The 27469-nt window shown below is 37.3% G+C and overlaps 1 protein-coding gene across 3 annotated transcripts in view; it reads left to right on the top strand.

The window, feature by feature from the left end:
• The window catches only part of PSEN1 (presenilin 1), an 87980-nt gene that overhangs the window by 9625 nt on the left and 50886 nt on the right, over positions 1 to 27469 (top strand). For all 3 annotated transcript variants that reach the window (XR_003567549.1, XM_027844767.1, XM_027844765.1), the window contains exons 2-6: positions 1332 to 1475; positions 14301 to 14557; positions 15397 to 15538; positions 23826 to 23893; positions 25840 to 26060. Coding sequence is in view for 2 of the 3 variants with exons in the window: in XM_027844767.1 (XP_027700568.1) it covers positions 1389 to 1475; positions 14301 to 14557; positions 15397 to 15538; positions 23826 to 23893; positions 25840 to 26060 (775 nt within the window). In the remaining variant the exon portion in view is untranslated. The remainder of the gene's footprint in view (positions 1 to 1331; positions 1476 to 14300; positions 14558 to 15396; positions 15539 to 23825; positions 23894 to 25839; positions 26061 to 27469) is intronic.

The following is a 27469-nucleotide window of genomic DNA, read 5'->3' as shown; positions in this document are numbered from 1 at the left end:
GCCACAGCACCCAACTGGCAGCTGCCAACATCAGACAGTCCCTCACAATTTGGGTTTTAAGTATTTGGTCATAGGCTCTGTGTTGTTTTCGGCTTCCACAAAACTCCCCCAAAATTCCCATTTAAGAAAGAATTATAGGTAAAATATTGAAACCTTGATGGATGAAAGAGATAATTGTATTCCTTTAAATGAGAAGATAGAGGAAAGAATCTGGGGCAGCAGGAGAAGACTTACTTGGACCTTTCCCTCACTAACAGTATGAGGTTATGCATACTTAACTTCTGCATTTCTTTTTCCTCACCTGTCACGTGGGGATAATAATATCTGCCTTAGCTCATTGTTGTAAATATCAGATGAGATAATAAATGTAAATGAACTTTGAAGAATTTAAAGATTATTTTATTTTGTTTTTTTTTTTTTCGAGGCAATTGGGGTTAAATGACTTGCCTAGAGACACACAGCTAGTGTTATTGTCTGTGACCAGATTTGAGCTCAGGTCCTTCTGACTCCAGGGCCAGTGATCTATTCACTGCACAAAGATTATTTTAAAAAGGAAGACCTAGAGGCAGCTAGGTGGCGCAGTGGATAGAGCACTGGCCCTGAAGTCAGTAGGACCTGAGTTCAAATCTGGCCTCAGACCAAACACTTGACATGTACTAGCTGTGTGACCTTGGGCAAGTCTCTTAACCCTGATTGCCTCACAAAAAAGAAAAAGAAAAAAGGAAGACCTAGCATGGAATCCAGAGAAAAGAGTAGATCAAGAGTAAGAATTTACAGCATTGACTCAAGGAGAGAATATACTTTGATTCTACATTACTGTTTCTGGTTCTTTAAATAGATAATGGGGATAGTTCATTAATTAGTCTACTGTAGCTTAAAGAACATTTCTCTAAATATTATTCAACGTCCTTTACACTAATTCAGTATTCGTTAGCCTTCTGATCTTATAAGTTGTTTCCTGAATAGACTCTCTCATCAGGAAGAGGGTACCTTCTACTGAAAATGTGTTTTTCGTTTTATGTTAATAGAATAACTTTCTGGCTTATTGCCTAATCTTATGAGTATTTGATTAGCATGGGTTTTGATTACCAGGGAGAATTGTTCAACTCTAATTGAATTGATGGAATCCATCTTGAGAACTGGAGATCCTGATGTAATTCGAAGGTAAACTCTTCAGGTCAACTAAATAGTTTGGTTATATTGAAGAGTATATTAAAAATAAAAAATTTTTTAAAAAGATTGCTTTTATAACATATAACTTATACAAGTTTTTTTTAAGACAAATGTAACCTTAACATATTAGTATATTCTCTTTTTTTCCCTTTTTTCAGCATTGCAAGAGGTTTTGAGTTTCTGTGGAAGAGAAGTGTGTCCATAAGGCTGCTCCAATGACGGAGCTATCTGCACCCTTACCCTACTTCCAGAATGCACAGATGACAGAAGACAGCCATATGAGCAATACAGTCCGTAGCCAGGTAGAGTGAAAATTTTACCCATAATTCTTTCAGCTGTTTTTCATCAGTCGGTAGATTGATCTCATGCAGGTTTGCACGTGCCCTGGGGGAGCTAAGAGAAGCAGGGGGTGGAGGAAGCCAACTGCCTGTTACTACCCTTTCTTAAAACTCATGATACTCCAGCAGCACAAAATCATAGCTAGCCTTGAGCAAGTGGAATTATTTCCACAGACCTGTTGTTGTAATCATTGTGTCCCATTTTTGTGACTTCCTTCTTTTGGTTATGTATTCTCTCACCAAGGAGTATCAGAATTGAGGCTCTAGCCATAGGGAGTGTGTGGATTTTGTGACTTCTGCTGCTCTAGCTTCTGTTATCACTATGATGGTGACTTCAGTTTTAAGATTTTTCTCACTTGTAAAACACTGTCTCCCTTTACTTAAATGACACCACAGCACAGTCCCTATGATCAGAGTAGGTGTTTGCAGCTTTGAGAAAATGTTTTACTTTTTCATGTAATAGCTTCCATCACTGCCATGGCTTTAGCATGATGGCCTTGGGAGCTGGTTGGAGGTGAAGGCTGAATAAATGAAAAAAGCATTTATTAAGCACTCTTATGCCACATGTCAGGCTAAGCACTGGGAATAAAAAATAAAAAGTGAAACAGTCCATGCTTCATACTCTGAGAAAGCTTGTATCCTAATACAAAGACACAACACCTTTTAGAGGAGTGTTGACCAGAGAAAGGAGTTTTGATTAGGAAAATTACGGGAGTAATGAGTTGATCCATGGGGACTTTACCAAAAACAATAGTACTATTTCAAAGTAATTTTCCTGAAATACAGAATCGACCATGACTTCCCTCAATAAATTCTAATTTGGCCTTTTGATCGAATTCGAACTTCACAGAACAAATCCCCTCAATAAAAGAATTTATTCTGTAAAACTTGGACTCAGTCAAAAGGCCGCACCCAAGGACCTAGAAGGCCACAGGTTCCCCACCCCAGCTCTAGGATAAAATAAAAACTCCTCTGTTTAGCTTTTTTTTTTCCTGTTTTTTTAAAGCACTCTCTAACCTGGTGCTAGCTTTCCACATTCATTTGACATTACTTTCCCTTCCATCCTCTGTGATCCAGCCAAATTTACCTTCTCTCCATTCCTCAGATATGACATACCATTTTCCTTCCTTCTGCCTTTGTTCTGACTGTCCGCTATGTCTGGCATGCACCCCTTTACCTCCTAGAGTCCCTTTCTTCATTTAAGGTACAACTCAGCACCCTCTTCTGCATTAAGCCTTTCTTGCCCCTCACTCCCACCCCCTAACCTTCCAGGGCCCTCTCCCAACCACCTTGTAAATATTTGTATTTATTCACTTTATATTTGTGTATTCATATGCCCCATTAGAATGTAAGCTCCTTGCAAGTAGGGACTGATCCATTTTTTGTATTTGTATACCCAGTGCATGGCATATAATAGGCACCTAATAAATATTTTTGATTAATTAACTGATAATTGATTTACTTACTTTGCCCTGAACAAGAGGTGGGTAGGGAGTGGGAAATGGGAGAAGGAAGAGCAGATGATGAGATGACCTGGATGGACAGCTGGATGGGGTCAAAAGGTAAATATGGGCTGGGGTCTGTGACAGCTTGATATAATGCTCTAGATAAGTGTGTTCTCTCAGACTCTAAGCAGGATGACTGGGACAAGGATGGGAGTTCCACAGATAAATGAATTAACTCAGAAGATGGGGAGTGATGTATTGCACGTCCTCTCCTTCCCTTACAGAGAGAGGGAGGAAAGAAGTATTTATTAAGTGTCAGTGCTTTACAAATGTGATCTCCTTCGGTCCTCACAGTAATCCTGGGAGGTAGGTGCTGGGGTTTTTTTGGTTTTTTTTTTGGTAAGGCAATTGGGGTTAAATGACCTGCCTAGGGTCACACAGCTAGTGTCAAGTGTCTGAGGCCTCATTTGAACTTGGGTCCTCCTGACTCCAGGGCCGGTGCTCTATCTATTCACTGCGCCACCTTGTTGCCCCTAGGGGCTGTTATTATGTCTTGTCTCTCCAACTAAACTTCTAAACTTTTGGAGGGCAGATACTACATTTTATGCTTTTTTGTATCTCCCACAGCACCTAGGCAAATGCTCAGTCAAAAATATCTTGATGTGACTGATACTATAGGAACTAAAACCTCCAATAAAGTAATAGATTTTCTGTGAAGATCAGATCCAGGACAAACTGGAAAGCCATCCATCTTCTTTATTCTATTTCATTCTCATGCCATGATGGAAATGGAAGGCGTCATCTTTTAAAGCACTAGCCTAAGCTTCCTTCCTGTCTCTCCAAACTTGTTGCCATTTGTTTCCTTTCAGTTCAGCAAAAATTTATTAGATACTTGTTATGTGCCCAGGGCCAGGCTAGGTGCGGAGTATACAAAGATGAAATTGGAAACAGTTTATTTTGTGGGGATAGATACAACATGAACACAGTGTAAATTGAGACAAGGACTAGCAGCTGGAATCGTTGCAGACTCTAAAGCAGGAAGTCATGCTTGAGCTGAGCCTGGAATGAAGATTCTGAGAAGGGAGCTATGTCCCAGACTTGGGCAGTAGCCTGTCTAAAGACATAGAGCCAGCAGCTGTCAAAGCTCAGTTCAGGGAAGGACGAGCAAATCATCTAGTGGATCCTATACTTACGGGTAGGAGAGATCTATAAATGTTTTGGTGTTCAACACTTTTGCTGGTAGTTGATCTTGAGTATTAGGAACAAGCATTGACTCATTTCCTGGATGCTTAGGAAGGAAGGAAGAGTAAACAAGGGACTCTCTTATATCTTAACTCTAGTATCCACTGGAAGATAATAAAGGTGTACTGTATTCCTTATAATTTTATAAAAGCAAGAACATAAAAGAAGGTGACATGATGTGGTGAAAAGATGTCTGACCTTGAAATCGGTAAGAACTAGGTTCAAGTATTGCCTCTCACACATATGAGCTTTATGACCATGGGCAAATCACTTAATCTACTAGTGTCCCTGACATCTCTTCAGGATTATAAATTAATGGTCGTATTGCTGATCTGCACTGATAAAGCCTCCAAACACTGAGAGGTTTCCTACATTGATGTAGTCACATGTCTGTACTAGCCACTATACCTATATATAGTTATGTCACTGTAGTCCTGCTCTGAAGTCTTGTTAATGTGTGAAGGTGACCCTGAGTTCTCAAAGGCTTTGCCAAGGGAGTACATGCTTTTAACATGTTGGAAATACTTTGAATATGAGCTCAGTAATATGTCTTTCATCAAAGGCCAGGTTTGGAGAGGCTCATCCTTAGAGGGTTGGCCACCAGGTGATTTGTTTTTTCTTTGTATTGGGAGGAGAAATATCCACATCAGTTTTTTCAATTGAAGAATATACATGTGATGTCAAGTGTGTTCCACTTCCAACTTTAGAGTTTATTGGTTGCCTTGTGTCCTTAAACAACTTAATACTAACCCTGATGTTCCAGAGATAATGTAAACCGAACTGGCCAACATGTATAAAACCAAAAAGTTTGTACCTTTCTTATCCATTGGCAAGGAAATTTTTTAAAAAATTGTCCTTAGAAATAAAAAGCTTGAGTGGATTGTATTAGCTGTTTTCAAGCCTTATCTCCATGTCTGTCTGTCTGTCTGTCTCTCTCTCTCTTTCTCTCTCTCTCTCTCAGGGTCTGCCCTCAATTGACTATTAATTATAATGTGTACTCCCTTTGATAATGGACATGAGTGCTATTGTTGCCATGTTATATGCTGCGGTTGAAGTTATTCACCGTAGACACTTTAGTTTCTAACATCTGTCTGTGCTAGCGTTAAACTGTTGGGTAGTCTTTTCATTGATATGTAGACCTGCCAGTGTGACATGACTAAAGAGCAAAGTGGAGAATCTGTTCCATTGCTTTTGTGTCACTCAGAATCTCTGACCATCTTTCTTTTGAACAGTACACAAGAAGGATTGTATTGTCATGGTTTGCCCTCTACCTCACATAAAGCAATATTATGTGGCATGCATATACAGCTTGTAAACATTTGTTCTCTCTGGAAGGGCTGGAGACTAGTAGTTAGAAAGGTTAATGATTTGATTGTCAAAGAGCATGTTTTTTTATAAGTTGTGAAATAACTAAAGTTTTGTTTTTCTGTTTTCTGAACAAGTATTATAAAGTATATACTTGATTTAAAATCCTCTTATGTGCCAGCTATTAAAATAACTTTGAAAACAAGGGCTTGAGGTTTTTCTTCGTTTGTTGAGCTTACTTCCTGTCCATTCAGTCAGTCAGCCTAGTCAGTACGAAGTTTTAAATACTTACTATATGCTGGACACTGTGCTAAGCACTGGGAATACAATTACAACAACAACAACAACAAAAGATATCCTCTTCTCTCTAGGAGCTTATATTCTAATGGGGAGAATACAAAATATGAGGAAGGTGGGAGGGAGTGTTGCATGTGAATGATGTGATGGTAGAGTCTGGATTGCAGCCTGGTGAGAAATGGAAAGGCCTGGGCACTCTCTTTAAGTGGAGGTTCTCAGAAGAACTGTCCAGATAGCTGTCCAGATCCAATCAGAAAAAGGGGCACAGGGGCAGAGGTACTTACAAGGTTTGATTTCCAGGGTTGAAGTGATCTCTGCAAATTTAAAATTTTTTTTTCCTTTAATCTAGTGTACACATCTGTGATGGATTTTGTAATATTTTCTTTTCATGGTGTTTGTTAGGTTGAATTTGTTTCTTTTTTTTTTTCTTTTTTTTTTCTTAGGCAGTTTGGGTTAAGTTACTTGCCCAGGGTCACACAGCTAATAAGTGTCAAGTGTTTGGTCTGAGGCCGGATTTGAACTCAGGTCCTCCTGACTTCAGGGCCGGTGCTCTATCCACTGTGCCACCTAGCTGCCCCTGAATTTGTTTCTTAAACTGTAAATTATTGACAGTGATTAGCTATGTTACATTAGAACTGGCCTTATTAAAGAAATATTCAGATACTAAAAACCAATCCCCAGACAATTCACTTGTACCCTAATCTTCTAAAACAAGGGATAGCTGAAACTAGACTTTAGAAGAAAAAAGTAAGAATACATGTTGGAAGTTTTTGAATTGGTGCAACCTGGTATCTTTATATATGTTGTCTTCAGGTATTTCGTTTTTACATGGGTATAATAGCCAGGGGCTGCTAGGTGGTGAAGTGGATAGAGCACTGGGCCTGGAGTCAGGAACACCTAAGTTAAAATCCAGACACTTACTACCTGTATGACCCTGAACAAGTCACTTAACCCTGTTGGCCTCAATTTCCTCATCTGTAAAATGAGCTGGGGAAGGAAATGGCAAACTACTCCAGTATCTTTGCCAAGAAGCTCCCAAAAAGAGGTTACAAAGAGTTGGACACAATTAAAACCACTAAGCAACAAAATGGGGATCGTGATAGATAGTACTTAGCTCCCAGGGTTATTATAAGAATCAAATGAGATTTTTTGGGCAACTTTATTGATAGAGCACTGGGCTTGAAGACTCATCTTCATGAGTTCAAATTGGGCCTCAGATGCTTACTAGCTGTGTGACCCTAGGCAAGTCACTTAAACTTGTTTGCCTCAGTTCCTTATCTATAAAATGAGCTAGAGAAGGAAATGACAAACCACTCCAATATCTTTGCCCAGAAAACTCCAAATGGGGTCATGAAGAGCAAGCACAACCAAACAAAAAACAGTGGTCAGTTTTCCAAAGTGAGTCTGAAATCAGGTATGTTTGTTTTTGTTTTCTCTCACGTTTATGATTAGTCCCCATGAACTGTATCAAAGTGAGATAATAAAGGGAAAGTGACAGAAAAGATACTGCATTTAAAAATTGAACCCTTGTTTTTGTTATTAAAGTTTATTCTACTTAAATTTTTCAAGTTCTTTTAGGAATAAATTTTAGGCAGCTTGATATATTATAGATGACAGTCATTTTATCAAAAAGAAAAAAAAAAGAAATTCTTCCAGGCATAATCCTGTATTTGTCTCTTAAGTCAATTTACAAAGAGTGCTGTTAAAACTGTTTTACGCTAAAATCCATTTGCTTCTTTATAAATAAAGTTCATCTGTTGGATTTTTTCTGAATATGAAACAGTAAATTCCCCAAACTTCATTAGCTAGTTTGTCAGCAAATGGGTGAGGTAATTTTTTTTCCTGGATGAAAAAATGTATTGATGTCTTTTGTTTTTACATTGCCTTACAGGATTTTCTACTGTTCATTTTTTTAATTCATTAATTAATTATTTGTTTATTTTTGTGAATCAGTTGGGGTTAAGTAACTTGCCCAGGGTCACACAGCTAAGTGTCAAGTATCTGAGGCTGGATTTGAACTCAGGTCCTCCTGACTCCAGGGGTGGAGCTCTATCCACTGTGCCACCTAGCTGCCTGTCTTACAGCATTTTCAAAGAATAAGAATGAAATTAAAAACAAAGACAGTTTAACAAAACTAATCTACAGATCATCTGAATCTGACCATATATGCGTGTCTTATACTCACAGTCCTCTGCCTCTTCCAAAAAGAAAGGGAGTTTTCTTCTCTCTTTTTCAAACCAGGCCTACCTCATTATCATAATTATATAGCATATTCAGTTTCATTTTGTTGTATTGCTCTTTATGTTGTTTTAGTCATTGGGTCCCTTCTTTTAAAAAAAACATGATTTTAGGGATCAAGGAGAGAAGAAATCATGAGAAATCTTGGAAAGCTGCAAAATAATAACTTTGGAGAGAGAAAATGATGAAGGTGTGGCTCTAAATCGATTGAACTGTAACCAAAAACCCCATTAGTAGCCAAAGGTGATTAAAAAAATTGTTACTATTAATTTTTTTTGCTACAATTTTAAGTGACTATCTTATTAATGCCAAAGACAAGGGAAAAATAAAAAGCCAAGTTTTGGGTAACCTTATGAGGTACAAGCCACGAATCACAATGTTGGATTTGTAGAGATCTTGGTAATTTTATAGAAGATTAAAAACTCAAGCCTAACGCACTGTTGACAATTTGTAAATATTTAATAATATTTTAACCAGTTATTTCAACAGCTTAAAAATTTTATCCTTTCCTGAAATTATAGAAATAGAACACTACAGGAAAATCTCCGACGCCCTCTGGAATTCTCTGTTGAAGAAACCAATTGCTCTTAATCTGCAAAATTTTTCATTGACACGTCAGATTTTTATTTATGATTCTACTCTAAAATAAAGACTTAGCATTCTCATCTCTCAACTCTGAGGATTGATCAGACTATATCCTGTACAGAGAGTTCATAAATTCACGTATTTATTAAATGTTCACTATGTAGTAGGCACTGTGTGGATACAAAAGCAAAAATTAAACAATCCCTCCTCTCAAGGAGGCCATGCAGCACAAATGAGTGAATACATAATACTTACAAGTTAGTTGCAAAGTCTTTTTTTGAGGGAGCAAGGGAGCCACTAACAACTGGAGAAATTAGGAAAGAACCAGCAGTTAGGAGCAGCATGGTGTAGTGGAAGGGCAATGAATTCCTCGTCAGAGTATATAAGTTCAAATCCTAGCTTTGCTACTCTTAACTCCTGACCTTGGGCAAGTTGCTTCGCTGCTGTGGGCCTCACTTTCCTCATCCTTATAAAATGAGGAAGTTGGACTGGATGACTTCTGAGGCCACTTCCACTTCTAAATCTATGATCCTGTAAAAGGACTTTTTTAGGGAGTGGCACTTGAGCTGAATCTTTAAGGGAACTAGGGATTCCAGGGAGTGGCCATGAGACGAGAGAACATTCTAGTCATGGTGTGTAAGCCCATTCAAAGTCAAGGAGATGGCAGATGGAAGGTTGTGATAGGGAACCTTGTAGTTGGAGGCTAGAGTGTGTGAAGGAGGAAGGATGTAAAATCAGTTTGGAAGATAGGCTCATGGACCTAGAATTGCAACGCTCCTCAGAGGCCTCCTGATCTAACTCTTCCCCTTCACAGTTGAAGAAACTAAGGCCCTGGAGGTGAAGCTTGAGAGGTAGGGTTTAAAATCAGGTCCTCTTACTCCAGAAGCAGTACTTTTTCCACTCCACTATAGATTGGAGCCAAATTTTGAAGGCCTTTAAATGCCAAACAGAGGAGTTTGTATTTTATGTTAGAGGCAATAGGGAAGCAATGAAACCTCTTGATTAGGGTAGTGACAATGTCAGCCCTGTATTTTAGGGTGATCAGTTTGTAAAGAAATAGAGAATGGTTTGGAAAGAGGAGAGACTTGAGGCAGAGAGACAGCTTAGGTTATTGCTTTGCCCAAGGGAGAAATGTTGAAGGCTTGAACCAGGACAGTCCGAGCCCTGTCCTGAGCACACATGGTAAAGAGGGACAGATGCTAGAGATGTGTTGGAGATACAATTGACAAAACTTTGCTACTGACGTGTAGGATGAAGAAGAGTAAGGAGTCAAGGATGGGTCCAAAGTTGAGAACCTGGGTGACTTATTGGAAGTACAGTAGTGCTATTGTCAGAAATAAGGAATTGGAAGGGTGGGGAGTACAGAAAAAGATTTTGAGTTCTGTTTTAGATGTTTTAAGTTAGAGGTGCCTAATGGACATCTGGGTGAAGGTAACTGCAATTAGTGATGTGGCACAGGTGCTCAAGAGAAATGAGGGAGGGATGTGTAAATATGGGAATTATCTGCATATGGATAATAGTGCAGAGATAGAAGCTAATGAAATTATTATAAAGAGATGGGAGAGGGAGACCATTGAAGAGCTCACATGTGTGCTGAAGACAGAGCTGTGGGGTATATCTACATATAAGGGTTGGGACGTGGATGTTAATCCAGTAGAAGACAGAAGGTTCTTATTTTGATAGTTAAGAGGAGAACTCGGAAAGAGTAATTAAGAAAACCCAAGGAGAACAGAATATTTGGGGTGGATTTGGGGTGGGGTGGGGAAAGGGTGACCAGTAGTGTCAGATGCTGCCGAGAACAGGAGAGGATTTTAGTCAAGTGCTAAAGTCAGTTTACAAGGGGATTGAGGAGTGGGAGTTGAAAAAGTGGAAGCAATGTGGGTATGTGGCTTTTTCTAGGAGTCTGTGAAGTGAAGATGAATACAAATAGCTAGAGGGGAAGAGCACCAAGTGAACGTTGTGGGGTTTTTTTGTTTGTTTTTAAAGGATTGCAATGGGGTGTGTTTCTAAGCAGCAGGGAGGGAGCCAGTGGATAAGGATTGAAAATAGGGAATGATAGGGTAGGATGGAGCAAGTTTTTGGTGATGAGGGGACAGAATCAAATAAATAAAACTTCATCTAAAATCATCAGTTACAATGTAGTTTTCATATGATTTCTGCTTCTCACAGCATGAGGGCATTGGGATCTTGTCCCCTATCTTCTACTCTGTCGCTCCCTGCAACAGGGAGAAAGGGAGTCAGGGGAAGGAGACAGCAAAAGTGAATTGTCATCTTTCAGAAGGAAAATGACTAAAACCTTGGGCTCTGGGAATCCTGACATAATCATAAACACACTTGCCAGTAGGCCTTAATCATTCCTCAAATGTCCCCTCCCTTTTTGAGGTGATATCATTACTATAATATAGGGAGAATCATTCCTTCTAATCTTGAAGTCACCAGAAATGAGTCATTTCTTACCTTTAACTTCTGTTCTCAATTTTTGCCTCTGAAACAGTCACTCTAGCAATACAGTATTTGGTCTAAAATCATTGGCACTTTTAGTTCTCAATTATTTTCATCCCATGAGTGTCATATAGCAACATCCACCTTTCCCTATGTCGTAGTTTATAACTTGACCACAGGTGACTGCAACTTTCCCTTGTCCCCAGTCATTTACTTCAGGACTTAATGTGCTTTTGTTAAGAACAGAAAGGTAGTATTTCTTTTATTTGACTAACTTCAGAAATTATCAGGTTTGTGACAGGTTCATACTAAAAATTTAAGATGGAGATTGTAAAGGGGGAAAAGGTCATGAGAGGAAGTAGACTGTCTGGCAGACAGGGTGATCAGGAGCAGCGTCTTGTATGTAGTAAAGATTTCTTCGATAAGACATTGGTAAGGAAGAGGAGGATCAGCAGGGGGTGCTGGAGCCAGCTCATACCACGAGCTCATTGTTAAATTTTCAAGGTGAGCATTTACACCTCAGAAATTGGCAAACACTGCACTTCAGGGCTGCATAGTTGCTTTGTTGATTGATTAGATTTCATTAAGTGATGGAGAAAATGTTAATAAAGCCATTTAAACTTAAAAGCACATCATGAGTACATTTTTGTCCACCTTGGAGATCCAGTTTTTAAATATCTACCAGCGCACTTCTTAGTACAAGATAAATAGGATAAGAATAATAAATAATAAAGAAAAAAATCAAAAAGAAGATAAGTGTTCTTGACTTTTCAGGGCTCATTCAAACAGTATTCTCGTTGAGGTGAAACAAAGAGAGAAATGGTTTTTCTTTGGGTGGGGGATATTGGTTTGGTTTGGTTTTGCCACTTCTCAGGGACAATAGTTGCCCTAGAATGCCATATTGTTGCTTTGACAGGTTCTCTTCCTTGCCAACCATAGTCACTCTGCAGAGGTAGCCAGTTGGTAAATTTCAATTTTCCAAGGTGAGAAAAGGTTTAGAAAAGTGACCAAAAGGAAGTCTGGGGGTCAAATTGTATGGGAATATATGATTGAATAGGAGAGAAAAGTTAAAAAAAGAAAAAGTAAACTCAACAAGTCTTTCCCCATCCTAGATCCCTGAAGTAGTTTTCGGAGAAGAGGGTTGTGCTAAAAGATTGATAGGAGAGATACTTATTTAGAAAACTATCTCTTTGCCTTTTTCTTCAAGTCTCCTGCTTTGTTCACTATACCACCTAGCTGCCTTAATAATCTGCCATATATAATCCCTCACTAGTCATGGAAGAGCAGCCTATGTTAATATTTCTGACGGGAAATTAGAAGAATGGCTTAGTGTATTTCCAAGGAGTTAGCAAGCATGACTCAATTCAAGATAATTCCTCCCCTGTTTGTTTCTCAAACCAAAGCTGGAAAGAACAGTGTTTGAAGTGTGGGAAAAGAGGAACAGGACTAGTTACCCAAACTCTAAAGTCAGGAAGCTATAAATTCAAATTCTTCCCTAGATCCTTACTAGCTCTGTGACCTTGGGCAAGTCACTTATCCTCTATTTGCCTCAGCTTCCTCATCTATAAAATGAGGAAGATAGTGGTACCTCTCTTACAGGTTGTTGTGAGGTTCAAATGAAATAATGTAAATAAGGCATTTTTATTAAGGAACTATGATATGTTAACTTTTATTATGGATATTATCTCATATTCTCTAAAAGCAAAACTGTTAAGCAAAACTGTTAATATCCATTATACAGCCCTCTTCTGTTTGCTTGTTTCCAAAACATTACGCTACAAAACTTTTTTAGAAATATTTGTCCTTAATACTATAGCATTAAAGGTCTACTCCAGGTCCTTATTATATTGTAGGTAATCCTGAGAAGGGGGTGCTAGCAGACAATAAGTTGGAGCTGGGTGGCACAGTGGATAGAGCACTCCATCTAACATCAGGAAGACCTGTCTCTGACACTTACTATCTTTGTGACTTTGGGCAAGTCACTTAACCTCTTACCTGTATACCTCAGTTTCCTCATCTGTAAAATGGAGTAAATAGTACCTCCTTTCCAGGGTTGTTGTGAAGATCAAAAGAGATAACATATAGCATTTGTAAAGCATTTTGTAAACCTTAAAGTGCTATTGTTGTTTGTTGTTGTTCAGTTATTTTTTTTTGTCATGTCTGACTCATTGTGACCCCATTTGGGGTTTTCTTGGTTAAGATATGTAGTGGTTTGCCATTTCCTTCTCCAGCTCATTTTATAGATGAGGAAACTGAGGCAGACAGGGTTAGGTGAATTGCCTAGAGTCACACAGCTGGTACGTGTCTGAGGCCAGATTTGAACTCAAATAGATGAATCTTCCTTTTTCCAAACCCAGTGTTCTATCCACTGAGCCACCTAGCTTCCCCTATTAAGTGCTAGCTAGTATTTATTAATATTATTGCTAAAATTCTCAGTATTTACAATAGCAACCAAGTGTTACCCAAATTAGAAAGAAATGTATAAGGGGAGAAAGGAGCACAGATGATGTTTAAAAGCCTACTGGTCTAATATAAGCTTAAAGTGCTGGCTGATTTTCATCATAAGCCAAAATGCCCGTTTGATAATTCCTGAATATGTTATGAATTATATGTATTACATATCCTGGATATGTTATTCATCAATTCACAAAACACTGGAGTACTTGCTATGGGCACGGCACCATTAAAGCTGCATTGTACTACAATACAGCTAAGTTTTGTACTGTGTTATATAATACCCACGTTGAGAGTAATATAAACAAAATGTTCGGGGCAGCTAGGTGGCGCAGTGGATAGAGCACTGGCCCTGAAGTCAGGACAACCTGAGTTCAAATGCCAGCCTCAGATCAAACACTTGACACTTAACTAGCTGTGTGACCCTGGGCAAGTCACTTAACCCCAATTGCCTTTAAAAAAAATGTTGTAGAAGTTGAAGGTAAAATGTAGGTTAAAAAATGAGGATTTCAGTAGGCAAGAATGGGGGTGCGGAGCATATTTGGCCATAAGAATGGCATGAGCAGAGATATGGAGAAGAAAGGCAACAACACATTTGAAGAAGAGTGCATAATCTAGTTTGGCAGGACTTTTTTTTTTAAACTCCAAACTGCCTCTTAATCAGATTTTTCTCATCATTGATGCTTGTTATAATGATTTTGTTAGCACCAGTTCTTCTAGCTTCAGGCCTAATTTTACTAAGAATGTGTTTTACTGAAAAAGGATTGTTTGTGTTTTCCAGAACGATGGCCGGGAAAGACAGCGCCACGAACATAGCGAAAGGCGGCGGCATGGTAACCCTGAGTCAGAGACCAATGGACAACCCCAGGGTGGCACAAGGCAGGTGGTGGAACATGATGATGAAGAAGATGAAGAGTTGACTTTAAAGTATGGTGCCAAACATGTGATCATGCTGTTTGTACCAGTCACACTCTGCATGGTTGTGGTTGTGGCCACCATCAAATCTGTCAGCTTTTATACCCGGAAGGATGGACAATTGTATGTATGATATGTTTATTATTTTCTAAAACGGGGAGGCTTTTTACAGACTCCATTATCACTTTTAGAGGCCTCTTGTAATAAAGGTGCCTTGATTATAGAGTCTTCCTCTGATTCTCAAAAGCAAATTCTTTCTTGGCAAGAGGAAGGGGTTTTTGGATCCCAGTTGAAGAAGTGTTTTGAGAGGGAAAGGGGGCTGTATTGGAAATCTTGAAAACATTTTTGTTGACATTGGTCACTGCAAGATCAAACTTTGTTTTCTTGTGGGAGGTGTTGGAGGAGGTGACTTGAAAGGATGATCCTATGAAGGAAATAAGTAAACAAGGAATAAAACTTGAGAACCTCTACTATAGATGATCCTTTATTGCCAAGTAAAGAGGATCTCTGGTGCCATGTGATATTATCTCAGTATTCAGTTTAATTTTCAGTCTTCATGAAGTCAAGTCCTTTTTTTTTTTTAGAGGCAAAAGTCAAGAATTACAAACCATTTCATCATCCTTAGCTTGTTCATAATGTAAATCTATTTCTTTGTTTTATGTATCAGCAAATAGTGAATGAAGATCATTTGACTTAGATAGCTTCCTATAGAGTATCCACTAGATGGAGCCAATACTTTGCTTGAAATCATAGCAAAGGTATATATACACCTTTGCTCAGTAAATACAGTGCTTTTAAAAAAATCACTAGAATAGATGAGTTGGAAAAAAGTTAATTTTTAAAATTAATTGGGAAAAATTATAGTCTCTTTTTGCATTGTGGGGGGAGGAAGATACAGAATTATGACTTGGGATATGCTCTGACATAGCAGTGGACTTTTGTTGTATTTTGTTTTCTTTTAGAATTTATACTCCATTCACTGAAGACACAGAAACTGTAGGGCAGAGAGCACTGCACTCCATTTTGAATGCTGCCATCATGATCAGTGTTATTGTGGTTATGACCATCCTGTTGGTGGTACTTTATAAATACAGGTGCTATAAGGTGAGATGAAAAGCACAAGAACCTGGTTTAATGTTATGACTATTTTTTTTAATGACCATTTTCTTCCCATCTTGCCAATTTGTCTTATGCTCACCTCCACTTTGGACCAGGAAAAGTCAAGTCATAAACTTTTTTAAAAATTAATTTAAATTTTTCATTGATAGCTTTTGGCCCTCGTTTTTGAATATATTCTTCCCTCCTTGACAACTCAGCAAACAATCCCTTATAGCAAAGAATTAAAAAGAAAAAGTGGTAAAAAACATTCAGCAAAGCTTGCCTAACATTATCAGCTGAATCTGACAGTATATACAACATGTAATACCCATACTCTCTTACCCTTCAAATAAGGGATGCAGGTACATTTTCTCATCTCTTCTTTGGGGCCAAGTTTGCATATTATAATTTCATATGTTATATTATTATTATTATTATTTTTGGCTCTGTTCACATATATGTTTGTTATTGTGTATATTATTTTCCTGGTTCTTTTGACTTCATTCTACATTAGTTCATGTAATGAGTTTGCCATGTTTCTCCATTGAAGTACAATACCTTGATCATTTCTTACAATAATATCCTGTTATGTTGATATTCCACATTTGTTTAGCCATTCCATAATTAATAGGCATCTACTTTGTGTCCAGTATGGACATTACACTCACCTTCTTAGCATAATTCCCAAGTGCTAACCAAACTGGTGGTACTAGTTCACAGCTGACCAGTAGTATATTACTGTGCTTGACTTCCTGAAGTTCCTATATAACTTTGGTTATTTCAGTTTTTTTTTCTTTCTCAATTTTCCGAGTGTGAGGTAAAATCTAAAAGTTCTTTTAATTGGCATTTTTCTTTTGTTATTATTGATCTGGAGCAATATTTCAGGTTGTTTGTAGTTTGCAGTTCTTTTTAGAACTGTTTATTCTTAAGTTGACCCCTTCTACTTTGGGAAACATAGAGCATAATCTTCTTGATACTTTTTATTAACCTTCTGATTAAATAGAGGAGATAACTTCCCTGAATGACTCCCTTCATTTGGCAGATGAAGAAGATTTAAGAGAGTTGTGGCTTTAGGTTGATGACAGGGAAAAAACTATACAAATCCTTGATTTTGAATTTTTATCTCGGTCTCTTCAGGTAAATTTCATGTAGTTGTTTGCCTGGAACTCCTTTTTATCTGCATTTCTCACCTCTTTTTGTGACACTGTATATGACGTATATCCTGCCTTTTCTGGTCTTTGTTTTATACCTTGATCATTCTTGATTACTAAGCAGATAGGTGGTACAGCAGACAGAGTGCTGGGCTTGTAGTCAGGAAGACCTGAGTTCAAATGTGGCCTCAGAAACTAGTTGTGTGACCCTGGGCAAGTCACTTAGCCTCTGCCTTCCTTAGTTTCCTTAACTGTAAAATGGAGATAATATTAGTATCTACCTCCCAAGGTTCTTGTGAAGATTAAATGAGATATTTATAAAGTACTTAGCACAGTGCTTAAGCACTATATACATACTAGCTATTCTTGTATTATTAATTTTGCAATAAAATTATCTCTTTTACATTTCTGTGTATTCTGTGATGTTGAACCTTGGGTTCATTTCCCTCTGCTCTAAACACATACAGTTCTTCTTTGATGGGCTTCCTCCATTTCATCATTTCTTATGTACCTAAACTCTGATTTCCTTTCTTATCTCTCCACAGAAATAGTTTCTGCTGAGGCATCTAGTGACTTCTCTTTACAAAATTCGTTTTCTGTCTTCTCACTTCTCTGTCTTTGACATTCCACTCTCTTCCTTGACAGTCAAGAGAGGCTTCTTGACACATTACATTGATTTTTTTGCCCCTTCTCTTACTACTCAGCACCCTCAGTTAGTTGTCTTTGTTAGTTCCTCTTCTTCCTCTCCTACCTACCTGGGAAAGTCCCCCAAGGCTATTCCTTGGTGTCATTTATGCCCCTCTTAATACTTCAAGTATCCTATACTTTCTCATAGTTTAAATTACTAGCTGCTCCCAAATCATCATCTCTAGCCTGGTCTCAGTATTTTCTCCTTATTCTCTGTAGGTAATCTCTATTTGGATAGCTACTAATGTCTAAAGCTCCATCTGAGATTGAACTCACTATCCTTTCCTCTACTCTTAACCACTTTCCAGTTTCTCAGTCACTGTCAGCTAAGTCTTTGTTAGTCATCTTCAATTTCTCCACGATCTTTACCATTCATATCACCAAAGCCTACTAGTTCTTCCTCTTTTCTCTCTGTTCCTACAATCCCTCATCAGACCCCAAATTTCTCATATTTGAACTTACACATTATCATATTAACTAACTTTATTGAAAGCCTGAAGATACTCTCTTTTGAATTTACCTCATTAAGAACAAAAATAATTATCCAAAAGTAAAATTTTGATCCTGTCACCTTTCTCAAAAATTTACAATGGTTTCTAGTTCTCTTTTCAGTCAAAACCTCATAATGACGATCTTAAGGGTTCTTTTCAGTTTGCTCTGGTATCATTTAACTACTGTCACCGTGAATCATTTGAGCCACACTAACCAGAAATTGAGAAATTTAGAGGCCAGTATAGAATTATGGGAATAAGGGAGAAGAGTAGGCCCAAGAATTACAGCAGAGGATGAATTGTGGCAAGCTTTGATGATTAACTGGCTGTGGATGGTGAAGAAGATAAAGTTTAAAAATAGCTTAACTTTATGCCTCCTGGGACCGTAGGTCCTATTCCTACCATCAAACAAGTATTTAGAGTGATGTAGCTGTAATCCGCGTGTCACTCTTGTGTACTGTGATTTTCACAGAGGTCACATTTCTCAGTTTCATAAACACTGATTTAGCATATCCCTATCTCGTCTTATTCTCATTACATGAGATAATGTATGTGAAAGTGCTTTATAAACTATAAGGCACTTTACAAATGTAAGGAGTTGTTTATTAACAGTGAGACTATTGGAATTCTCAAGAAATGTTAGGCTAGCCTAATATATCTATAGTCAGCTTCTCTGGGCACCATTCAATATTAATAGTTTATAGCAGCGTATAATCATTCCTAACTTAAACCAAGTAATATAGGTTTTGACCATCTAATGCACCATAATCTATATACCATTGCACGTGAGAGTACATATGATTTACTGCCCTATCTTGATTAAGATACATTGTTCAGATTAAAATGAAATCCTAATCCATGCTGAGTATTAAAGTAAAAGACTCTTATTGGGGAAACAAAAAAAGAATACCATTAGAGAAACGTGTGACTAGAAAAGAAGATAGTTTAGTCACATCACAGAGGTTGGTTACATTGTAAGCTCTTTGAGGGCAAGGACTGTCTTTTGCCTTTTTCTGTATCTTCAGTGCTTAGCACAGTGCTTAACACATAGTAAAGGCTTAACAAATGTTTGTTGATTGATTTTGAAGGATGACTGATAATCCCTGTGCTCCTTGATATCTGTTCATTTTTAAGAGATTGAGAGGAAGGTCCACCTGACATGTTGGGTGTCAGATTTACAAAAGAAAATGAACAGGAATCATACAGGATGGTCAAACATGGCTGCATTACAGTTAGGATCATTAGAGTATGTCCCCATCATTAAGATCACAGGTCCATTGAAGTACTGGACTGCTTGCCATCAAAACAGTATCACTAATTTTCCTGCCTGTGGCTGTGGGAGATATTGAAATTTGCAGATAATCTAAAAGTTCATTTCTGCTAATCATTTCAACCCTTGCTGCTGCTTTCATAGCTTTTAATAAAGAAAAATGGGCATTTTTTGTTTTTACATCACCTTCATTTCTGAAAAAATTCCCCTTTCTGCCTGCATTCCTTGTACCAAAGACTAAAAAAGAAAGGAGGGGGGAGAAGTTGAGCAAAATTAAACAACACATCAAGCAAGTGTAACACTATATGCAGTGTTCCACTTGCATAGGCCTTTGCCTTTGCCTCTACAAATAAGGAAGGGATTTACATCTTCTCATCTCTTCTCTGGGGCCAAGTTTATATCCTATTTTTTTTTTAAAAAAATTATTTTTAAAGCATTTTCTGTCTCTCCTTTCTACTAACCATTCTCCCCAATTGCACAACAAAGAAAAAAGAAAATCCTCATAATAAATATGCATAGCCCAGCAAAACACATTCTCACATTGACTGTATCCAAAAATGCTTACCTTGTTCTGCATTTTGCATCTGTCACCTCACTGGCAGGACATGAGTATCACTGTCATACAAAATTTTTTTTTAAAAGTCAGTCAAGGGGCAGCTAGGTGGCACAGTGGATAGAGCACCGGCCCTGGAGTCAGGAGGACCTGAGTTCAAATCTGGCCTCAGACACATAACACTTACTAGCTGTGTGACTCTGGGCAAGTCACTTAACCCCAATTGCCTCACTAAAAAGAAAAAAAAGAAAAGTCAGTCAAGAGTTGCCCAGTTAAAGTTTGAAAAGAAAGTGATCCTAGGATCAGATAATAGATTTTATAACTGGGTGAGAACTTAGAAATCATTTGGTCTAACCTCATTCTGTAGACAAGGAAACTGAAGCGTGGGAAGGTGATTTTACTTTCCTAAAGATACATGGCTATTATGTGCTACATCTGGGATTTCAATCCATATCTCCTGACTCCCAGCCCAGTACTTTTTCCTTTAACACTAGTTGGTTAGTTAAATTTCATTTCTCTGTGGCTTTAGAGGCTATATAAATGAAAAAGAAAATGGCCAAAGTAGACTGGAGAAGCAGCTAGGCACCCAAATAATTGATTAACTGGATTTTCAGCCCTTGAACTAACAATAATTTTATTTTATCTAATAGTGATTTTAACACTAGGTATATCTTGATTTTTCTTTTTGTAGTTTTGCTCTTTTAACTCACACATTTTCAGACTGCTTAAAGAAAATTTGTAGACAGCCAGAAGTTCACGCTTATTTTGTCATTTTTTTTCTTGTTGGTATCTAATTTTGTTCAGGTTTTATTAACTAAAATTGACTTTGGAGAAACAAAACACTGTGGGCGGGATTGTAAAATGAAGTATGAGCATTTGAGTCTGTGAAGTTTAGAAACTTGCTATGACCTGTTCTGAAAGCCACTAAGTAAATGCTTGAGAATTTGAAAAGGTTGTGTAATGTCCTTGTGAAAGATACAGAACTTTAACAAAAATGAAAACAAGTGGAATATGAAAAAAACTGATAATTTATCCCATGTAGTTTTTTTACAATTCAGTTCAAAAAGCATTTTTTTACAGACTGAAGTCATAAAAGTTTATTAATGTAACAATATTTCAGGGAATGCTAGTGAAGGAGTGTTAGAATGAATTATTTCTTTGTGTTGGGGTAATGGCTCCTTCCTGTGAAACCAGCAACAGTGAATACATACCCTATTATGTGGGAAAGCTGAGGGAACTTCACAAAGTTAAGAGACTAATGTTTTCCTTGTCTATGATCCCAAAAGAGAGTGCTATTAAGTCATGGACATAAAAGGTTTTGAATTTGGTTATGCTGTCTTCTATTCCCTGTTAAACTATTATTCACATTATTTATTATTATTATAGTCATTCATAATTTATTATTCACATTATTTAAACTTTACTAGGTCATTTTAAGTACTATCATTTCTCTTTATTAGAAACAGTTGGAGAGCAAAAGTAGTATTGTAGATTTTCTGGTCTTAATTACACATATTAAATTTGGGAAGCAGTTTCTCTTTCATATAGTAATTTATGAATCTGTTACTGTATAAATACAAGTCAATGAAAAGAGCTGCCATTGATTTAATGAAATCCTTCAGTAAAGTAAGCAAGAGGGAATCATGAAATAACTGAAAATTAAGACTAGAACTTTCTGAAACCCATTAAAATAACTCTGAAGAGAATAGAATTTCTGCATTTCATAGCAAACAAGACTACTTGACTTGCAATAAAAATGTCTTCTCCATTTTAATTGCATCTTATGGTAATGAAACAACTTTTGAGAGAGGTGGATTTATCACTTAATACTCTACATGGATATTAATGTGATTTGTGTTAGTATACATAAAATAAGTGTTTACGATGAAGAATATGAATTGAACTTAATTTTTAGTGTTTCTCATAGTTGATATACTTGTGACTTGGATTGTATCTGAAAGTAAGCATAGGTGAAAATATTGCCTAAGCAGCCCAAAAAAGATTACTTTCTCATAAGATTATAAATTTAGAGTTGGAAACACCTCAGAGGCCATTTATATTTCCTTTTATAGATGAAGAAACTGAGGCCTCAAAAATCACTTAGCAAATAGTAAGTTCTTTTAAAGATGTTTATTTGTATCTTTAAAAGAGTAGAAAAGTTCTTTGAAAATTTTGGGTGGTGGCTAATTATTATTGTTATTTTGATAATTATTACACTAATTACAATAAAGGTAATAATGCAGCAGTGTGGAGTAGTGGATCAGGGGCTGGCTTTGGAATCAGGAGGTGTCCTGGGTTTAGTGTCTGCCTTTTATAGTGCTGGTTCTGTGACTTTAGGCAAGTCATTTAATTTCTCATTGCCCCCAGGCGACTGTCTATGTCCACGCTATAGATGAAGTAATGGAAGTACAGAAATGGTTCTTCACATATCTCCTGCCTTTTCCTGGAGATGCATGACATTTTAATGCTCTAGTTAAGAACTAGGCCAATTTGGAAATTAAAAGTGATCACTAGGTACAGTACGACAGAAATATCTAACCAAACCCTGAGCAGATAACTACAGTCTGAAAAAATGAGTGCCCGCAGTAACCACTATTCTACTTTAGGTCTTACTTTGGAAATTATTTAACAATTCTTGTCTCTCTCTTGTTCTTGATTTCTCCACTTTTGAGAAACCCAAAATTTATTTTAACTAGGTCTGTTGATTTGTATTATGCAAGTATGATCAATTTATGTTTCTTTTGAGAAAAGTTTTTTCATCTTCCATATTATATTAAAAAATCAAATTGTGTTTCATGCTACCATGAATGTAAGGAGTACATAGATAGTAGTAATTTGTAAAGTACTTTGCAGAGTGCTCCAGAAATTTTGTACAATGACAGTAAACTAGTAGACATGTTTTGTGGAGCTCTTAATATGACTCCTTGTTACTGAGTTCATGTATTGAAAGTCTTTTTTTTAAATTTACTTATTTATTTTTAGTTTTTTACATTCACTTCCATAAGATTCTGAGTTTCAAATTTTCTCCCTATCTCTTCCCTCCTCGTATTCCAAGATGGTGCATAATTTGATACAGGCTTTACATATAAATTCATATTGAACCTATTTTCACATTAGTCATGTTGTAAAGCAGAATTAGAGCCAATGGGAGAAACCACGAGAAAGAAGAAACAAATAAAAAGAAAAAACCGCAAATAATATGCATTGATCTGCATTCAGACTCCAAAGTTCTTTTTCTGGATGTGGACAGCATTTTCCATCATGAGTACTTTGGAGTGTCTTTGGTCCTTGTATTGCTAAGAAGAAATGAGTCTATCAAAGTTAGTCATCGTACATTGTAGCTGTTACTGTGTACAGTATTCTCCTGGTTTTGCTCACTTCACTCAGCATCAGTCCATACAAGTCTTTCCAGGTTTTTCTGAAGTCTGCCTGCTCATCATTTCTTATAGCACAATAGTATTCCATTACATTCATATACCACAACTTGTTCAGCCATTTCCCCACTGATGGGCATCCCCTCAATTTCTAATTCTTTGCCAATGTATTGAAAGTCTTAATGAGATTTCAGCCTTTAAACTTTTTTTGTCAACATGATGGCTTACTTGCCGTGCCTTGTTAATAATGTGTAGTGCTCAGAAGTCCATTTATTGAATGTTCCTTTGATTTAGATTTGCAATGATGCCTTGGGCTCATTTCAGAAATAAAATAACACTCCTGTATTTCAAACATTACTACTGTCAGTTTTAATAGCATACATATCTTTATCTTCTACTAACGATTTGCTCTCTTAGAACCAATTCTTTTCTAAAGCTCTCCTATTTATGAAGGGAAAAAAATATAACTCCAGGGCATGAGCCAGGGAGATTCTCCATTTATGTCCCATTGAGTGTCCTATTAATATTAATATGTAACTAACCCAGTGTTTGGTGCCAAATCTTCAGCACCAAAAAACCATATGCAAATATACACTGATTCTAGCACTTGTAAATTCTGCCGTTTCCCAGGTATAGTTTACAGGCATCATATACAATTTTATACTTGAAGTCTGTCTTTGATTAAGATCTTTTTTGGGGCAAGAATGAATATGAGTTTTTATGGACATTTCTAGTCTGTGATAAAACTGAACTCCTGTCTTTTTCAGGTGATCCATGCTTGGCTTATAATTTCCTCTCTCTTGTTGCTGTTCTTTTTCTCATTCATTTATTTGGGGTAAGTACCTGGAAGCCTAAATACTTTTCAGAAATTTCCTGTCTGCTCTTGCAGAATTTTCTTAGGCCCATCTACATTGTTTTGCAATTACACTTAAATTATGATCATATCCAGATCAAGGGAGTCCTTATAAGGTCTAACAAACAAGTTCAGAATATTGGTAGGGTTGTTTATAACTGTGTTCCTAGGGGCTGTTCCTTCCTTGCTGACTGTTTTCTGCATCTTATTTGAATGGACACACTGATGCAATCTTAGGTTCTACTAGCTTGGTTGTACTATTTTAAAATATTTACTAAAGTGTTAGCTTGGGGCAGCTAGGTAGTACAGTGGATAGAGCTCTGGCCTTGGAGTCAGGAGGACCTGAGTTCAAATCTGGCCTCAGACACTTGACACTTAACTAGCTGTGTGACCCTGGGCGAGTCACTTAACCCCAATTGCCTCACCGAAAAAAAAAACAAACCCTAGTAGTTTAATTTGACTGTTCTATAAGGGATTACTCTTTGTTTTCCAAATTTGTTATGCTTTTCGAATTCACTCGAAAATTGGAAGGCTGGATGATCTTTGCTATTGTGACAGGCTTCCTGGGCAACCCCAACAGTAGTTTGTGTAATAGGAAGTAGACTAAAGCCTGGGTTATAGATCCCAAGATGTGATTAGCCTCAAACTACCTAGAAAATTTTTAGAAAGAAGGAGTGAAAATGTGAGTTCTTAGTAGTCTCTTTCCCATTTATTACTTTATGTTTGTAGGTGCTGTACTATGTACTTTAAGAGATAAAATGACTGGATTTGGTGGTGCGTGTCTGTAATCCTTGCTACCAAAGAGGCTAAGGCTGGCAGTTGTTGTGAACTCAAAAGTCCAAGCTACAGTGGGCTAAACTGGTTGGGTATCTACCCTAAATTTAGTATTAATGTGGTGAGCCCCTGGGAGCAGGAGGAGCCAGCAGCTTAGCAAAGGAAGGTGAACTAGCCTAGAGAAGGTCACAGCTCCCACACTAATTGGAACGGGACCACCTATGAGTTGCCCTTGTGTCTCCAGCTTGGGTAAGATAAGGAGACTCAATCTTTACAACCAAATAAGCAAAAAACTCCCAAATGGTGCCTTGCCTCAAGGAGCCAGATTCTGAGGTAGAGTTTTTCCTTTCCTTCTGTTTTGGGAATTAATGTAATGCTTCAGTAGAACCCAAGAATGACATTATGTTTAGTCACCCCTCTCCTGGCGTGACTGACATTGTGATTGCTGATCTTTCTACTGATACCTCAGGTAACTGAAAGGGCAAGAAACAAAGTTCTTGGAAAATAGGTTTTCACATGATTGCCAGCATGCAGCTCAAACACATTATGTTAATATCTAGTGCTATAGCTGATTGCTCGGTATAAAGCTAACAGGCAAATAAATGAATATGAAAGTAGGAGATTGAGGTTTGTCTCTCTTTCCTGGCCTTTTTTATCATTTCATCACAGATTTGACAGAAGGTTAGCTAAACCTAGATTGTGAAGTGCTTTTAATGAACTCTGATGTAGCTTGGAGGAATTTTCTGCTAGAACGTTACTACCCTAATGAAACCTGGAGGCAGTGTGGTAGAATGAGAAGAGTACAGGCTTGGGAGTTGGGAAGTCTTGGGGTCAACTTCTGCCTTTGGCACAGAATCATTTAGTGACAAATTTATGTAGACAAATCACTTGATCTCTTGATACTCTAGGCAACTAAGAGTATAATTGCATACATGTTGCCAACCTGTATGATGGAGGCAATTTTCACAGTGGGATGATCCAACACTGATGAAATCACAGGTCTGGATTTTAAAAAATAGTGAAGCTATAAGTGGTCTTTTAGGTCTGATCTCATAATGTTATGCTCTACCTCTAGGAAGTGGTTGTGTTTTGTTTTCTTCAATTTTTCAGTACATCTTTGTTCTAGCCCCTTTGTTTTTAACTCTGCTTTTCAGTGAAGTATTTAAAACCTACAATGTTGCCATGGACTATATCACTCTGGCACTCGTGATCTGGAATTTTGGCGTGGTAGGAATGATTTGTATCCACTGGAAAGGCCCCCTTCGGCTCCAGCAGGCTTATCTCATTATGATCAGTGCCCTCATGGCTCTGGTATTCATAAAGTACCTTCCTGAATGGACTGCATGGCTCATCTTGGCTGTCATTTCAATATATGGTAAAGTTTTATAAAAACATACTGCTCCTTTAATTATGATGATTCCGCTTTGATTTGTTCTATCCTCCTTCTGTTTTATAATTTTGATTTAGGGACAAAAATGACACACTGTGACCATGGGCTGGTCACTTAACTTCTCTGAGCCTCAGGTATTTATCTAAGACTTATCCACTAAGTTATAATCAGATTGCAGCCTACTTCAGTGGAGGAAGTTCCCATGCTGATGAAATCATAATTTCTTTCCCTATTAGCTTTATGCCATGATTGTTCAGTAAATATTAATTTTCTTTAATATTATTGGTGATGAAAACTCAGTTCACATGCTAGATGTAAAAACTAGAGATTGAGAGAATGCAAATTGTTGTGCCATATCTAGACTATAATGTTGCCAACCCTGAAAGTGAGAGCCTTTATAGTGTGTAAAGATTTTTAAATCTTTATAAGAAAGGTTCTATAGAAATACCATTTTATCGCTTTGGCAAATTTTACCCAGATGATATTTAATAGAATAAGCTGCTCTGATATTACTCTACATTGTTTCTTTTTAAAAGACCTCATTTAGACAAGAAAGATGCCCATTTCAACAATGCTGCTCTTTCTAACCACGTGAATAGGGCATATATTTTATGATAACACGGTGCCTTTCCGTTTACTGTTCCAGTGCTGATCACTTACGTACCACTCATATCACAGTGCCTCCCCTATTTTATTATGAAAGAATTTGGTTATTCCAAACTACATTATTCTTGCACTCAGACACAGGATAGATTTGCAGAAATGGAATTGGACTTGAAAGTAAGATCTGTCATTTTCATCCTCATATTTAAGGCATCTTTGGTATAGTTGGGAGATCTTACACTCCCTTTGCCTTCCTACTTTGGTGTGGTAATATTATCCTTTGCAATTTATCTTCCTCTTTTGTGAAGTGCTTTGAGCTTCTGGGAAAAAAAAAAAGATACTTAAGGGTTAGAGCAGGGCTTCTCACCCCTGCTTTTGTTTTTAAACTATTAAGTCAGCACAAAGAATGTCAAGAAATTCTCAAATTCTTAAGCCAACACTAATTTTAGTATAGTTTCATTTAAAAATTAAAGTCATCACTCACCTGGTAGTATAGCTTCATAGAAATCTAGAAAGGGCTGCTTTTTGGAGTGGGACAAACCTCTTTTCCTTTATCAAATAATAAATTGTGCTGAAAATGGGAAAATGTGGGGATTTTTTTTTTCTTGCCTGAGGAGTTAGCTGATTCTCCAAAGCACAAGATCTCTTAATATGTTTTCCACCCCTCCTCTAGATATTTTGAACTTTATTTTAAAAAAAATTATTTAGCATAAATTTTCATGCTCTGAATTTTGAATCACATTGAGGAAATATAGAGAATAGTATAATGGTTTGGAATGAATTGTGAAAAT

This window comes from Vombatus ursinus, unplaced genomic scaffold, assembly GCF_900497805.2.
Source record: "Vombatus ursinus unplaced genomic scaffold, bare-nosed wombat genome assembly UNPS02014945.1, whole genome shotgun sequence".
NCBI classification, from domain to species: domain Eukaryota; kingdom Metazoa; phylum Chordata; class Mammalia; order Diprotodontia; family Vombatidae; genus Vombatus; species Vombatus ursinus.
This window is presented reverse-complemented; position numbering and strand designations above follow the sequence as displayed.